Source organism: Lepus europaeus, chromosome 5 (genome assembly GCF_033115175.1).
Source record: "Lepus europaeus isolate LE1 chromosome 5, mLepTim1.pri, whole genome shotgun sequence".
NCBI classification, from domain to species: domain Eukaryota; kingdom Metazoa; phylum Chordata; class Mammalia; order Lagomorpha; family Leporidae; genus Lepus; species Lepus europaeus.
The window spans coordinates 36,881,514-36,894,677 of NC_084831.1; the positions used below are offsets into that span (position 1 = coordinate 36,881,514).

At 54.1% G+C, this 13,164-nt stretch overlaps 2 protein-coding genes across 4 annotated transcripts; one reads left to right on the forward strand and one right to left on the reverse strand.

Annotated features, from left to right (window-relative positions):
• Nucleotides 1-727: 727 nt before the first annotated feature.
• On the reverse strand, nt 728-13,134 carry MUTYH (mutY DNA glycosylase). Of its 3 annotated transcripts, none has more exons than XM_062191180.1 (16): nt 12,960-12,988; nt 8,841-8,961; nt 7,799-7,989; nt 7,668-7,707; nt 7,485-7,558; nt 7,307-7,348; nt 7,153-7,224; nt 6,963-7,076; nt 6,781-6,878; nt 6,554-6,698; nt 6,410-6,473; nt 6,042-6,233; nt 5,801-5,937; nt 5,566-5,715; nt 5,325-5,366; nt 728-1,686 (listed from the first exon to the last, which is right to left on the reverse strand). In XM_062191180.1, the coding sequence occupies exons 2-16, from the start codon at nt 8,953-8,955 to the stop codon at nt 1,579-1,581; spliced, it is 1,584 nt and encodes a 527-aa protein (XP_062047164.1). In that variant the 5' UTR covers nt 8,956-8,961; nt 12,960-12,988; the 3' UTR covers nt 728-1,578. The 3 variants fall into 3 exon arrangements, with proteins under 3 accessions (XP_062047164.1, XP_062047165.1, XP_062047163.1); XM_062191181.1 differs by lacking the exons at nt 728-1,686; nt 12,960-12,988 and adding exons at nt 4,063-4,254; nt 13,062-13,134; XM_062191179.1 differs by lacking the exon at nt 728-1,686 and adding an exon at nt 4,063-4,254 and having other exon boundaries at nt 12,960-12,980.
• HPDL (4-hydroxyphenylpyruvate dioxygenase like) lies at nt 1,442-3,534 on the forward strand. The gene has a single exon (XM_062191183.1). It carries the CDS (start codon nt 1,874-1,876, stop codon nt 2,987-2,989), a length of 1,116 nt encoding a protein of 371 aa, XP_062047167.1. The 5' UTR covers nt 1,442-1,873; the 3' UTR covers nt 2,990-3,534.
• Nucleotides 13,135-13,164: the final 30 nt, after the last annotated feature.

The following is a 13,164-nucleotide window of genomic DNA, read 5'->3' on the forward strand; positions in this document are numbered from 1 at the left end:
CCCATATGGGATGCCAGCACTGAAGGCGGTGGCTTTTACCCACTATACCACAGTGCCAGTCCCCAGGCCTCTGTCTAAGCCCTAACCCATGACATCCTTCTCCCTCTGCCTGTGAAGCTGATCAGGCTGCCTGACAAAGGCATCTCTTGCAATGCCTTGAACCCTGGCAGCCATCCCAGCTGCCTCCCCAGCAGCATGTTTCATTGCTCCTCTGGGAGTGGGGCTCACATTCTCACAGAGCTTTTGCTAATGCAGTTTGCCCATCTTGGATGCCCTTGGCTAACCCCTGAAAGGCCACCCAGCTGAAGTCAGAAAACTAATTAACTCAATCCAGTGATCTCATGCAGTCCTAGGTTCCAAGAGTAGAAGGGTGCCCAGAAATCCCTGGCTCAGTGCCCAGCTAGGAAACTTAAAAGTGTAAGGACTCCTGAGTTCCAGTCCTAACAGGGTGGGGAGGGTGAAGAACACCAGTGCAGCTGTTCTTTCCGGGCCTGAACTACCAGGATTTTCTCCAAATTTTGCTTGGGACAAGGGAGTTAAAGTGTTGAGATGTGAGATTGACAAGACAGATGCGGCTGAGAGATGGCACAAATGGAAGGAGAGATGTAGAACCAACTCAATGGCCCATCTTCCCATAACACCACTTCTTTGGACCATTTCAGAGAGGGAGCCAAATTGTGTAACTTGAAACATTTTAGCGTATTTTTTTTTAAAAAGATGTATTTATTTAAAAGAGTTATGGAGAGAGGGGGGAGAAACACAGAGATCATCCATCTGCTGGTTCACTTCCCAGATGGCTGCAACAGAGCTGGACCAGGCTGAAGCCAGGAGCTTCATCTAGGTGTCCCACCTAGGAAGCAGGGTCCCAGATACTTTCCTAGGCCATTAACAGGGAGCTGGATCGGAAGCGGAGCAGTGGGGACACAAACCAGCACCCGTATGGTTTGCCAGCATCACAGATGGTGCTATACCTTCTATGCCATAATGCCTGCCCCCTAATGTTGCTGATGTTTTAATATTAAAGGAGCATAAGGGGCCGGGCACTGTGGTGTAGCAGGTTAAGCTGCCACCTGCGACACCAACGTCCTGCTCCCATCCAGCTCTCTGTCAATGCATCACGGAAAACAGCGGAAGATGGCCCAAGTGCTTGGGCCCCTGCACCCATGTGGGAGACCAGGAAGAAGCTCCTGGCTTCCACCTGGCCCAGCTCGGACCTTTGCAACCGTTTGGTGAGTGAACCGGTAGATGGCAAAGCTAACTCTCTCTATTCCCCACTCCCTGTAACTCTGCCTTTTAAATAAATAAAATCCTCAAAAGAATAAAGTAAAATTCCTGAATTGTAAAGAAAAACATGAAACTGCTAAGAAAGTCTGTGCTTGAGGGAGAATTCAGGATCCTCTCACCCGGGGCTGAGTCTCTGCTGAGTTGGGGCATGAGGGAGAGCCGAGTACTTGGCACCGAGTGAAGGCAGCAACTGTGATCTCCCTAAGGGTGTGACCCTGGGCGGAGACCCTGGGGAGGAGCAGCGCGGCGTCCTGGCGTTACCCGCGGCTATGGGGTCTGGGGGTAAAGGTGGAGTCACAGGCCCCGCCCCCTCCCCCTACTCCGCCCCAGGGCTGGCTCCGCGTGGTTCTCACAGGTCCGGGATCTGCGGTGGTCTCCAGGCGGCTCCACGCTGAGGTGGTGCTGCAGGGAGAAAAGCCCCAAAAGACTTCAGCCTGGAAAAGAGCAAGGAACGCTCCCGGGAGACAGAACTGGCCTCTCCCGGTTTACGACCGGCTTCCGACAACTAGCCTGGGACTCAGAATCCCGAAGTGCCAAACGACAAGTGAGCCGCGCCAGAAGGAAAGGACCGGTCGCCTCCCAGCCCGCCATGGCGGCGCCCGCCCGCAGACTGTGCCACATCGCCTTCCACGTGCCCGCCGGACAGCCCCTCGCCCGCGACCTGCAGCGCCTCTTCGGCTTCCAACCCCTTGCGGTGCGGGAGGCAAACGGCTGGCGGCAGCTGGCTCTGCGCAGCGGTGATGCCATCTTTTTGGTTAACCAGGGCGCGGGGCCGGCGGAGCCCCTGTACGGGTTGGACCCGCATCACGCTGTGCCCAGCGCCACGAATCTGTGCTTCGACGTGGAGGATGCCGGCGCCGCCTCCCGGGCGCTGGCCGCTAGGGGCTGCAGCTTGCCAGTGCCCGCTGTGAGCGTGCAAGATGCGCAGGGAACCGCCACCTACGCCGTGGTCAGCTCACCTGCCGGCAATCTCAGCCTGACCTTGCTGGAGCGTGCCGGCTATCGCGGACCTTTCCTGCCCGGCTTCCGGCCGGTGACCTCTGCGCCAGGCCCCGGCTGGGTCAGCCACGTGGACCACTTGACCTTGGCCTGCAACCGTGGCAGTTCCCCCACACTTTCGCGCTGGTTCGAGGACTGCTTGGGTTTTCGCCACTTGCCACTGAGCCCAGGTGAGGATCCAGAGCTGGGCCTCGAGGTGGCAGCAGAGTCCGGGTGTGGGGGACTGCGGCTCACCGCCCTGCAGTCCCCAGTGGGCAGCGCCGTCCCTACCCTTGTGCTGGCTGAGTCCCTGCGGGGGGCCACAAACGAGCAGGACCAGGTGGAGCAGTTCCTGGCCCACCACAGGGGGCCTGGGCTGCAACACGTAGGGCTCTACACGCCAAACATCCTGGAGGCCACTGAGCAGGTGGCACTGGCCAAGGGCCAGCTCCTGACTCCTCCTAAGGCCTACTACCAGCAGCCAGGCAAAGAGGAACAGATCTTAGCCTCAGGGCACAAGCCTAGCCTTCTGGCCCAACAAGGAATCCTGCTAGATGGCCATGCAGGCAAGTTTCTACTTCAAGTCTTCACCAAGTCCCTCTTTGCTGAAGACACCTTCTTCCTGGAGCTGATTCAGAGGCAGGGGGCCACAGGCTTTGGCCAGGGCAACATCAGGGCCCTGTGGCAGTCCGTGCAGGAACAAGCTGCCAGGGGCCAGGAAGACTGAGGGCCAGAGCTGGGTGCAGCCACCTGCCCGGGAACTCAGGAATACATCCGCACACACACAAGGCCTGGAGAGTGAAAAGCGTTGCCGTCGGGGGGCAGGTGTGGCTTCCATCTCATCAGGATGTGCCAGAAGTTGAGACTCAGACTGGGCTCCAAAGAGGTGGGATTTTTTAAAAAAAATATAAGACTTTTTTGGGGCCAGTGCTGTGGCACAGTTGGTTAACCCTCCACCTGCAGTACCAGCATCCCATATGGACACCAGTTCGAGTCCCGGTTGCTCCACTTCCAATCCAGCTCCCTAATTGCCTGGGAAAGCAGAAGATGACCCAAGTCCTTGGGCCCCCTGTACCCACACGGGAGATCCAGATGAAGCTCCGGGCACCTGGTTTCAGATTTGCCTAGCTCAGGCTGTTGCAGCCGTTGGGAGTCAACTAGTGGATGGAAGACCTATATCTCTCCCTCTCTGTAGCTCTGCCTCTCAAATAAATAATCTTAAAAAAAAAAAAGACATTTCTTACACAGTCTAATACATATGCAAGATATAAAGTGTGATTAGGAAACAGCACATACTTTTGAAGCAGCCTATATCTCTCTGATCCCACTTCCCTTCATGTTGTGATTATTATGTTGTGGTTATTAACTCTTTGCTTTTTTGTATCACTGTGTATGTACTACATCCATAAATAAAGAATTTAGTATTTGAGGGAGGAATGTAGGACAGAACAAACCCTCCCCTGTGTTCCCCCTCTCCCTAGGGAGCGACCACTGGGGTGGGAAGGGCCTGGATCAGGGTTAAACCCAAGCACCTGCTCTAGGGTGATGCCACTGCTCCAATCAAAGCCGACTTGAGACCCAGCCTGAGGGTGTTGGGTGTCAGCCGCTGGCAGGTGTTCACCCTCTCTGCTGAGGGCTACGGGAGGACAGACCACTTTGGACAGAAAACCCCTCCTCCCTCTGCCAAGGGCTGGCTGGAAGCATGGCCAGTGGAAGTCAGAACCAGGACGTCACCATTTTCTGGCCCCTCAGAGGTAAGGGAGAGAATTAGGGAGAGGGTGCAAAGCTCTCAACATTTCTAAAAAACTAGCACTTTATTTAATAAACAACAGGATTGTGGGTGGGGGTCTTCCAGAGGCATCAGTGGGTGGTACTGCTGAGGCTGGGCACATCAACGGGGATGCAGGGCCTAAGGAAACCATCCAGGACCTGCTGGCCCTTGCTGGGCCTTTTCCGACCGAGTGGAACGGACATGGGGGACCTTTTGGAACCCTGTGCGGAATCCAGAGGAGGGAGGCACTGAACTAAGGGCAGCAGAATCCTCTCCTTCCTCCCCTCCTCCCACTCTATAGATCCAGCTCAGCTTCTAGCCGGAAATCCTGGAGGGCTTTCGGGCTGCCTCCACTATCTGCCCCTTCAGCCAACTTTCCAAAAGGTAACTCATGAAAATCTTTCAAAGATGCAACCCTGAGCCCATGTCTCTCCCACCTAAAATGCTGTAGCAGCCTGCTGTCCACACCTGACTGACCTCTCCAGCTAAGCCAACGCCCACTGCTCTGTAAGCACTGCAGATCGCACTGTGCCCCATCTGTCCTCACCTTACTTTTGGATCTAGAAAGAGCATCCTTACTGCAGAGACCCCTCCCAAACCTGAGGAAGCCACTCTTTTTTTTTCTTGACAGGCAGAGTGGACAGTGAGAAAGAGAGAGACAGAGAGAAAGGTCTTCCTTTTGCCGTTGGTTCATCCTCCAATGGCCGCCGCGGCCGGCGCGCTGCGGCTGGCGCACCGCACTGCTCTGATGGCAGGAGCCAGGTGCTTCTCCTGGTCTCCCATGGGGTGCAGGGCCCAAGCACTTGGGCCATCCTCCACTGTACTCCCGGGCCATAGCAGAGAGCTGGCCTGGAAGAGGGGCAACCAGGACAGAATCCGGCACCCCGACTGGGACTAGAACCCGGTGTGCCGGCGCCGCAGGCGGAGGATTAGCCAGTTGAGCCACGGCGCCGGCCAAAGCCACTCATTTTAAGGACCCAGATTTCCACCCACTCCCAAGCAGCCTTTCCAGATCCTGTGCTCCCAGACAGAATGAATGGCTCCCCATTTCATTTCCCATAACACCTAGCACAAACATTTCACACACTGTGAACTGGACTGTCCTCATCAAGGTGCTTTTGTCCCCAGACCCTGTACCTGCCATTGTCAAGTCCCCAGATCAAGAACTTTTCCTCCCCATCTAGTGAAACCTGCAGTGGAGAAGATTCACCCAAACGTGTCAGCTGACTGGCTAAGTGCCCATGGATGTGGGCCTGGGAAGAGACGGCTGGGTGGAGGCCAAGAGACTTACCTTGCAGGTCCCTGGCTTTTGGCCCTCATACACACGGAAAACCTAGCCAAGAAGAGAGTGGGAGAGGAAGGGCTGGCAACGTCCCTGAAAGAGCCAGACCCGTGTTCTGCCCTCCACTTCATGTCCCCGCACTTTCATTTAAAACATTCCTTTTTTTTCTGTTTGCACAGTAACAGTTTCTTGTATAACATGTGGGTGGCCAAAAAAAAAAAAAGTACAACAAAGACAATAAAAGTAGTGCCTTTTTCATGGCCGTGGAGACTGCTGCAGTGTGAAATTCCTCCCGGGTCAGCCAGCGAGCGCCAGGTGGTGTGCTTGCCAAGGTCTGGCCTTCCAGGGCCAGACCATACACTTGATACGTCACCTTGATGTGAGAGAACGTGTGGACCACCTGTGTGGAGTGCCAAAGGGCTGAAACAGGCCTGTGGATGCGGCTAGGAGAGCCATCATCCCAGGCCCCTCCACTGCCCACTCACCTCCCCGAGGTGCCGGAGCTGAGCAGCAGGGAGGGGCCCAGCCCAACTCTGCAGTTCCTGAAGCAGCGCCTTGTGCTGATGCTGCACTGGGGACTCCAAGGTCACGGACGGGAACTCCCACAGCCCTGCCAGCAGACCTGAGAGGGAGGGCAGCCCGGTGCGCGTTAGCTTTTAGCTGCTGACGCCTCCATTCCTCCCTTGTTGCTCATGCCACAGCCCTCCACATCCATGATCCGGGTACCTGAGCTCGGCCTCTGGACCAGCAGAATGCGGGCACCTCCAAGGGCCTTGGGCTGCTCCAGAACACAGGTGGCAGAGTACTCCTCCCTGGGGGGCCTGCGGCTGGCCTTTCGGGGAAAGTTGGCCACTCCCAGGGTCTGGTCCCAGGGCTCTGAAGGAGGCGGGCACAGCTGGCACTGTCCAGTACCAAGAGCTGGAAATAAAGCCCCGAGCCCCACTCAGGTTAGGCGGGCTTAAGTGCCAGGCTCAGAGGGCAGGCTTTGGCCTGCTCTGCGGAATCGCACTCAGCCTTTAGGAAGCACTGGAATGAGACCTCCACAGGCAGCTGCCTGAGCGCTGGGACAAGCTGGGGCTGGGGCTGGCACTCACCACACTCCTCTACATCAGGATTGCCTGGCAGGCTCCGTGAAGCACACAGCTGTTCTTGCTCCACCTAAGAGGCAAATGGTATGGGGTCATGGGACATGAGTCACTCCCAAGGACCCCTAACTTCCCCTTACCCAGGAAGCTAACCCTCTGGTGGGCCCGGCACAAGCGCTGCACAGGGCATTGTTTGCAGAGTGGGCGCTGTGGGGTGCACACTGTGGCCCCCAGCTCCATGGCTGCTTGGTTGAAGTCCCCTGGCCGTACTGGGTCCACCAACTGCTGGGCGAAGCTCCTACGAGAAGGGAATGTCACTCTGAGCCAAACACTTTTTGGAGATATCCCTCCCAAGCTCCCCTGCCACTCCGATATCCTACCAGAGCTGCTGGAAGACAGGAGCGCTGCTGGGATCAGCACCAATGGCTCGGACACGGCACAGCACCCGCACCACATTCCCATCTACCACGCCGGTTGCCTAGCACAGAGGAGCCTAGGAGTCACCTGGACTGGGAAGAAAGAGGGTGAGCACGCACAAAGTAGGGGTGGGCTATGGGCTCACCTGGCCAAAGGCGATGGAAGCTATGGCCCCAGCTGTGTACCGCCCCACACCAGGCAGGAGCCGCTGCAGGGTCTCTGCGGTTCGTGGCACATGGCCCCCAAGTTCCTCTACCACCTGATAGGGGTAGGAAAGCTCAAGGTTACTACAGACTCAAGGTCCCTGAACTCCCAACTCCCCATGGTTTCCTTACCTTCCGAGCTCCCTCCTGTAGCCTCCTGCCTCGAGAATAGTAGCCCAGGCCAGCCCAGAGCTGGTTCACCTCCTGTGGGCGGGCCACAGGTCCACAAGATCACTGGTCAATCCTTCAGTTGTTTCCATTTCCCCTACCCTAGTGTGGCTCTCACCTCCAGGGAAGCACTGGCCAGGTCCTGCAGGGTTGGCCACTTCTACAGCCCCAAGGCAGGCAAAAAGAGATGAGGTCACGGATGAGAATGGTAGAGGAAGCCTCCTTACATCCACCCCAAAGTATAGGCTCTCATCTGGGGTCTGACTCCTGACCCTCCCCTTCCTCCCATGAGTCACCTGCATCCATCGGGTGTAGTAGTTGATCACCGTGGCAACCTGAGTCTGCTGCAGCATGACCTCTGAGACCCACACTGGGGAAGAGGGGCTGGCATGAGGGCACTGCTGAACTGCTCGCTGTCTGAAGCCCCCAAAGCTGAGCCCATGCAGATAAAGCAGCCCTATTTCAGGAGATGTACTGACCAGCATACGCCCGCCTGTCTGGGTCCACCTCATCCTCTGCCTGTCAATGCAACCCAGATGTGCAGTTAGCATGGAGGGGGTTGGGTGCCAGTCTCTCCCCACCCCACGATTCCTTTCCCTTCCCTGCCTACCCGTCTTCTCCACGGTAGGTCCCGCTTCTCCCGGTCGTACCAGTTCAGCAGGCCCTCACGGAAGGCTATGACTTCAGCTGAATCTCTGAATAGATGGTATGGGGAGATGGAGGCCTGCGACACCACCTCTTCCTGCTGTCTGGCCGGGCCTGCTGGGGCCTCAGGACACTCAGGGATTCTCCCTGTGCAGGCTGTGAACCAGGGACACAGGACACAGCAGCCTGTGGCAATATGCTCCCACCGAGGGCTTCCCCGACCTTTACTTAAGCCTTGGAGCTGCAGTCAGAGTTCTCGTGCACTATGCAGCCTTGGCCAAGGTTCTGGCCTTAATTTCCAGTGGTATGGCTGGCTCCTTTGTTTCTGGGCCATAATGACAACCCAAGAGTTTCAGCCATGTAGAATGCACACTTGCACAGAGCTTTCCTGTTTATAAAACACTCCCAGTCTCACAAACATGTGCTCCCACAAAAGCCGTGGGAGAAAAGAAATGCAGATCACTGCTCCACTTCACTAGTAAGAAAGCAGCCATTCACAGCAATTATCGCAAAGTCACAAAGCAGCGTAGTCAGAGCTAGGTCCTCAATTAGTCCCTCAATGCCATGAAAGGCAGAGTGACACACAGAGAGGGAGAGTAAGAGAGAGAGAGAGAGGGCAAGGGAGAGAAAGAATCAATCTTCCATCTTCCAGTTCACTCCCTAAATGGCCACAATAGCCAGGAATGGGCCAGGCCAAAACCAGTAGCCTGGAACTCCATTCAGGTCTCCAACATAGGTGGCAGGGGCCCAGGTATTTGGGCCATCATCCACTGCTTCCCCAGGTGCATTAGCAGGGAGCTGGATCAGGAGTGGAGTAGCTGAAAACTCGCACCAGCACTCTGATATGGAATGCTGGCATTACAAGCAGTGGCTTAACTCACAGTGCCACAGTGCCATCCCCAGTCTCAATGCCTTGACACATTCCATGCTCCACTCCCAGCCCAAGGCTACCCCCTTTCACGGCTGATGAAACCAGCCGAGCCTTTGGCTAGGGCCACATTCCTCACCATCAGGGTCAGAAGGCGCGGTCTGGCTGCTACCAAGGGCATGTTGTTTTCTTCGCTTCTTGCTGGCTGCCTGCTTCCTGTGACCACTTCCCACAGCTCCTCGTGGCTTCCTCATGATGGCCTAGACGAGAAAGACCCAATTAGGGGCCAGCCTTATGGCACAGTGGGTTAATACACTGCCTGCAACCCTGGCATCCCATATGAGCACCGGTTCAAGTCCCAGCTGCTTCACTTCTGATTCAGCATCCTTGCTAATGCGTCTGGGAAAGCAGTGGAAGATGCCCCAGGTGCTTGAGTCCCTGCCACCCACATGGGAGACCTGGATGGAGTTCCAGGTTCCTGGCTTTGGCCTGTCCCAGTCCCGGAAGATGCAGCAATTTGGGGAATGAACCAGCAGATGGCAGATCTCTCTTTCCCTCTCTGTAACGCTGCCTTTCAAATAAATAAATAAATCTTTAAAAAAAAAAAAAAAAAAAGAAAGACCCAGCCAAAGTCGTCAAAAGGCTATTTCAGGGCCAAGCCGGGGCGATAGCTACCTTCCTGCCTACACCATTCACATGTCTTGCTTTTCTCATGCACTCAGGAAGCCCATGGGTTTGCTCTTGACTGGCTGTGGCACTGTGGTTCAACCCCCGAGGCTAACCAAACGGTCTCACAGGAACCAGCATGAGTACAGCCCTAGAGACATGCAAGCTTAAGAGGCCACGGCTGGGATGGGTCAAGGACCAAGACCTCCTGTTTTGGAGCATTTGTGTCTCACTGATGCTTACTGTGACCGCGTGTGGGGAGAGGGGTTGTTTAGATGTGTCTGGGAGCATTGGGGTGGGTGGGAGGCTTCTCTGCTTAGAATGTAGCATGGCTATGCTAAAACAAACTTTCATAGTCATTCAGTCCAAATCTTCATTTTACAGGCATTAGAAACCAAGGATCAGAGAAAAAAGATTTGCCTGTGAGCAGATGGCAAATAGGCAGGGGATACAGATGAGCTATTTTTATACCTAATCTCTTCCTGATCTAGTAAGTCATAGCTGGCTGACCATTAGTAATGAGAAAATGCATCCAGGCGGTCTGCACTGCTCCATTCTTCTGGCTGCCTTTTCTTAGTGGCTGTAAGTAGCTAAAACTCAGTGAGCACCCACTCTGTGCCAGACCCTGTCAAGTGCTTTACTGGATCTGCCATTCAATCTCTTGATAACTCCATCGCATGGAGTATCACCTCCCAGTGGTTAGGGGAGAGCGAGGCTTGTACAGAGGAAGCAACTTTTTCTTTCAAACCCAGAACCTGCTCTGTACTTAAAAAAAGTTTTATTTATTTATTTATCTATTTGAAAGGCAGAGAGAGAGAAAGAGATGTCTTTCATCTGCTGGTTCATTTCCTAAACACAACAACAACAGCCAGGGCTGGGCCAGGGCAAGAGTCCAAGTCTCCATCCAGGTCTCCCATGTGGAGACAAGAATCCTAGTATTTAGGCCATAATCCACGGCCTCCCCGGGCGCATTACCAGGAAGTTGGATTGGAAGCAGAGTAGCAAGGATTCGAACTGGCACTGTTATGGGAGGCAGGTGTCCCAAGTAGTCTTGAATCCGCTCGGCCACCAGGCCCAGAACCTGCCCTTTTATACTCTGCTCTATCGCGTCCTTGCTAAGCCTGTTTCAAACTCTTTACCACCTCATTTTTATCAAAAGAGCTTGCTTCCTCCTTCAGAGAAAAAAATGAATAAATGAACATGTAAATTTGTCTCCTTTCCCCCTTTTAAGGGAGAAATGAAACCTTCCTCTCAGAGTCCTGCTCCTCCAGTCAAGACCCACTCTCCTCCCCTTCAGAACCAAACTTCCTTCACTTTCAATAATTTATTCTTTTTTTAAAAAGATTTATTTATTTATTTATTTGAAAGGCAGAATTAGAGAGACAGAGAGAGGTAGAAAAACAGATCTTCCAACCGCTGATTCACCTCCCAAATGGCTGCAATGACCAAGGTTGAGCCAGGCCAAAGCCAGGAGCCAGGAGCTTCTTCCGGGTCTCCCACATGCATGCAGGGGCCCAAGCACTTCGGCTATCTTCCACTGCCTTTCCAGGCACATTAGCAGGGAGCTGGATCAGAAGTGGAGCAGTCAGGATTTGAACCGGCACCCATATGGGATGCCTGTGTTGCAGGTGGCAGCTTTACCCACTATGCTACAGCGCTGGCCCCAAAAAGAACTTATTCTACAACCCATTCTCCAAAGAGCAAAATGATCTTTTCAAGACATGATCATGCCACTTCCTTATATAAAGCCTTCCCACTAAATTCTTGAATAAATATTAATAGGGTGCCTACTATGTGCCAAGCAGTTTTAGTTACCTGGAAAACTTCAGTAACCAAAACAGCAAAGGTTCCTGCCCTCACAAAGTTGATATTCTCTAATGGAACACCGTGGGGGCCGGTGCCATAGCTCACTTGGTTAATCCTCCACCTGTGGCACCGGCATCCCATATGGGCGCTGGATTCTAGTCCCAGTTGCTCCTCTTCCAGTCCAGCTCTCTGCTGTGGCCTGGGAAGACAGTGGAGGATGGTCCAAGTGCTTGAGCCCCTGCACCCACATGGGAGACCAGGAAGAAGCACCTGGCTCCTGGCTTCAGATTGGCGCAGCGCCAGCCATGGCGGCCATTTGGGGGATGAACCAACAGAAGGAAGACCTTTCTCTCTGTCTCTCTTTCTCTGTCAAATAAAAAAAAAATCTAATGGAACACCATGAATAACCACATAAGAAGTCAGTTTATCTAGTATGGTTAGAAGGTGATAAATATTAGCATAGAGAGAACAAGGAGAGCAAGTACAGAGGATGTAGAGTGCTGGGGTGGAGGGCAGAGTGTTGCAAATGTCAAGAATATGGTCAAGGACCTTATTAAAGTGATGCTTGGCCAATGACTTGAAGCAGTTGGAATTAGCCATATGGACACCTGTGGGAATGGTATATCAAGAAGCTTGTGCAAAGGCTCCAAGGAGGATGTCTGGCATATTTATGGTATACACAGGGGCTAATGTGGTTACAATGGAGGAGAGGGTACATGCTAGATGATGAGGTTTGAGAGGTAAAGGAGAGGGCAGGTAGAGCAGGATGACAAATTGCCTTGTAGGCCACTGGGAAGGCTTTGGCATCACCCCGGCCCCCTTGCTGTTAGGAGCCCAGCGTCTTCCCAAAGCCTTGTGGGCCCACTGCTCAGGACCTCGTCTGCCTCATCTCTCTCACTATGCTCCAGCCATGTCTGCCAGAATCTGGTTGCTTCCATGCTCCCCTGTTGGTCCACGTTGAGGCCTCATGCAATCCATTTCCTCTGCCTGGACAACTCTCGCACGCTTTATCTAACACCTAATTGTTTTTCAGATCAGACCTCCCAGTCATATCCTCTCAGCTCTCCACGGTAGCTCCCACATCAGGTGTGATCTCACACTTACAGTGACTCTTTTGGTCAGTGTGTTTCTACCATGGCTATAAAAAAACAACATAAAGGCAAGGACAGGGTCTCTTCTGTTGCCTGTTGTGTCCTGAGTCAGTGCCAGGTAAACTGGACACAACACACACCTTGTTAAACAAATTAGTGACATGTGAGATCGTTGAAGGAGCTTTCCCTTTCTCAGGATGGAAAAAATTCGTGCAGTTGTGAATACTGATAAGGACTCCGTAGAGAGAGAAAAGTTGAAGATGAACGAGAAACAAGTGAATAGCCAAGGAAGAAAGTGTTGATGGGCCAAGGGTCAGAACCACAGCACGAGAGACTGGTCTCCGACAGGCCACCTCTCTAACTGTAGCAGTTTCTTTCGGTCACCCTCTGGGTCAACTGTGCTTCCCAAGCGCTTTACAGTCTGTCCCTTTATCACCATCCCTACTACTGCAACTGTAATCCAAACCCGCATAACCATCGACCTAGCTTCCCGGCTAGTCCGGTCGCTCTACCCACTCTGCAGCCTCATCCTGTGCCCTGCTGCCCGCCACTTTCACTTCCCGGAAGCTCATGCGGAAGTCCCGCGAACCCTCCTCTCGAAATATGCCGACCAGAAGACCCTCTTTACCCCACACGCCCTCCCTTTGCCTAACTCCGGGGCCTGCTCCAGGCTCAGCTCTTGGCAGCGCCACTACCTCTGGGAAGCCCGCCTCCGCCCATCTCATCCCTCTCGCCGCCCTGATGAAGACAGCCCGATGCCACAGCCCCATTCTCGCGCGCGCTGTGCAAGACATTACCTCCTGCTTGTTCTCCCGCGCGCAGCTCGCGGGGGCAGGCCAGAGGGCGTGGCTCCTGCCAATCTGGCAGCGAGCCGGCCGGACCAGCCAATAGGCTCTCAGC

Excerpts from the sequence above, each read along its gene's own strand:
- HPDL (XM_062191183.1), top strand. The coding sequence starts at position 1,874 with ATGGCGGCGCCCGCCCGCAGACTGTGCCACATCGCCTTCCACGTGCCC.
- MUTYH (XM_062191181.1), bottom strand. The coding sequence starts at position 8,955 with ATGAGGAAGCCACGAGGAGCTGTGGGAAGTGGTCACAGGAAGCAGGCA. Across the intron at positions 6,699-6,780 it reads CCTGTCTTCCAGCAGCTCTG|GAGCTTCGCCCAGCAGTTGG; the intron begins GTAGGATATCGG and ends CCCTTCTCGTAG. Across the intron at positions 5,938-6,041 it reads GGTCCAGAGGCCGAGCTCAG|GTCTGCTGGCAGGGCTGTGG; the intron begins GTACCCGGATCA and ends CCTCCCTCTCAG.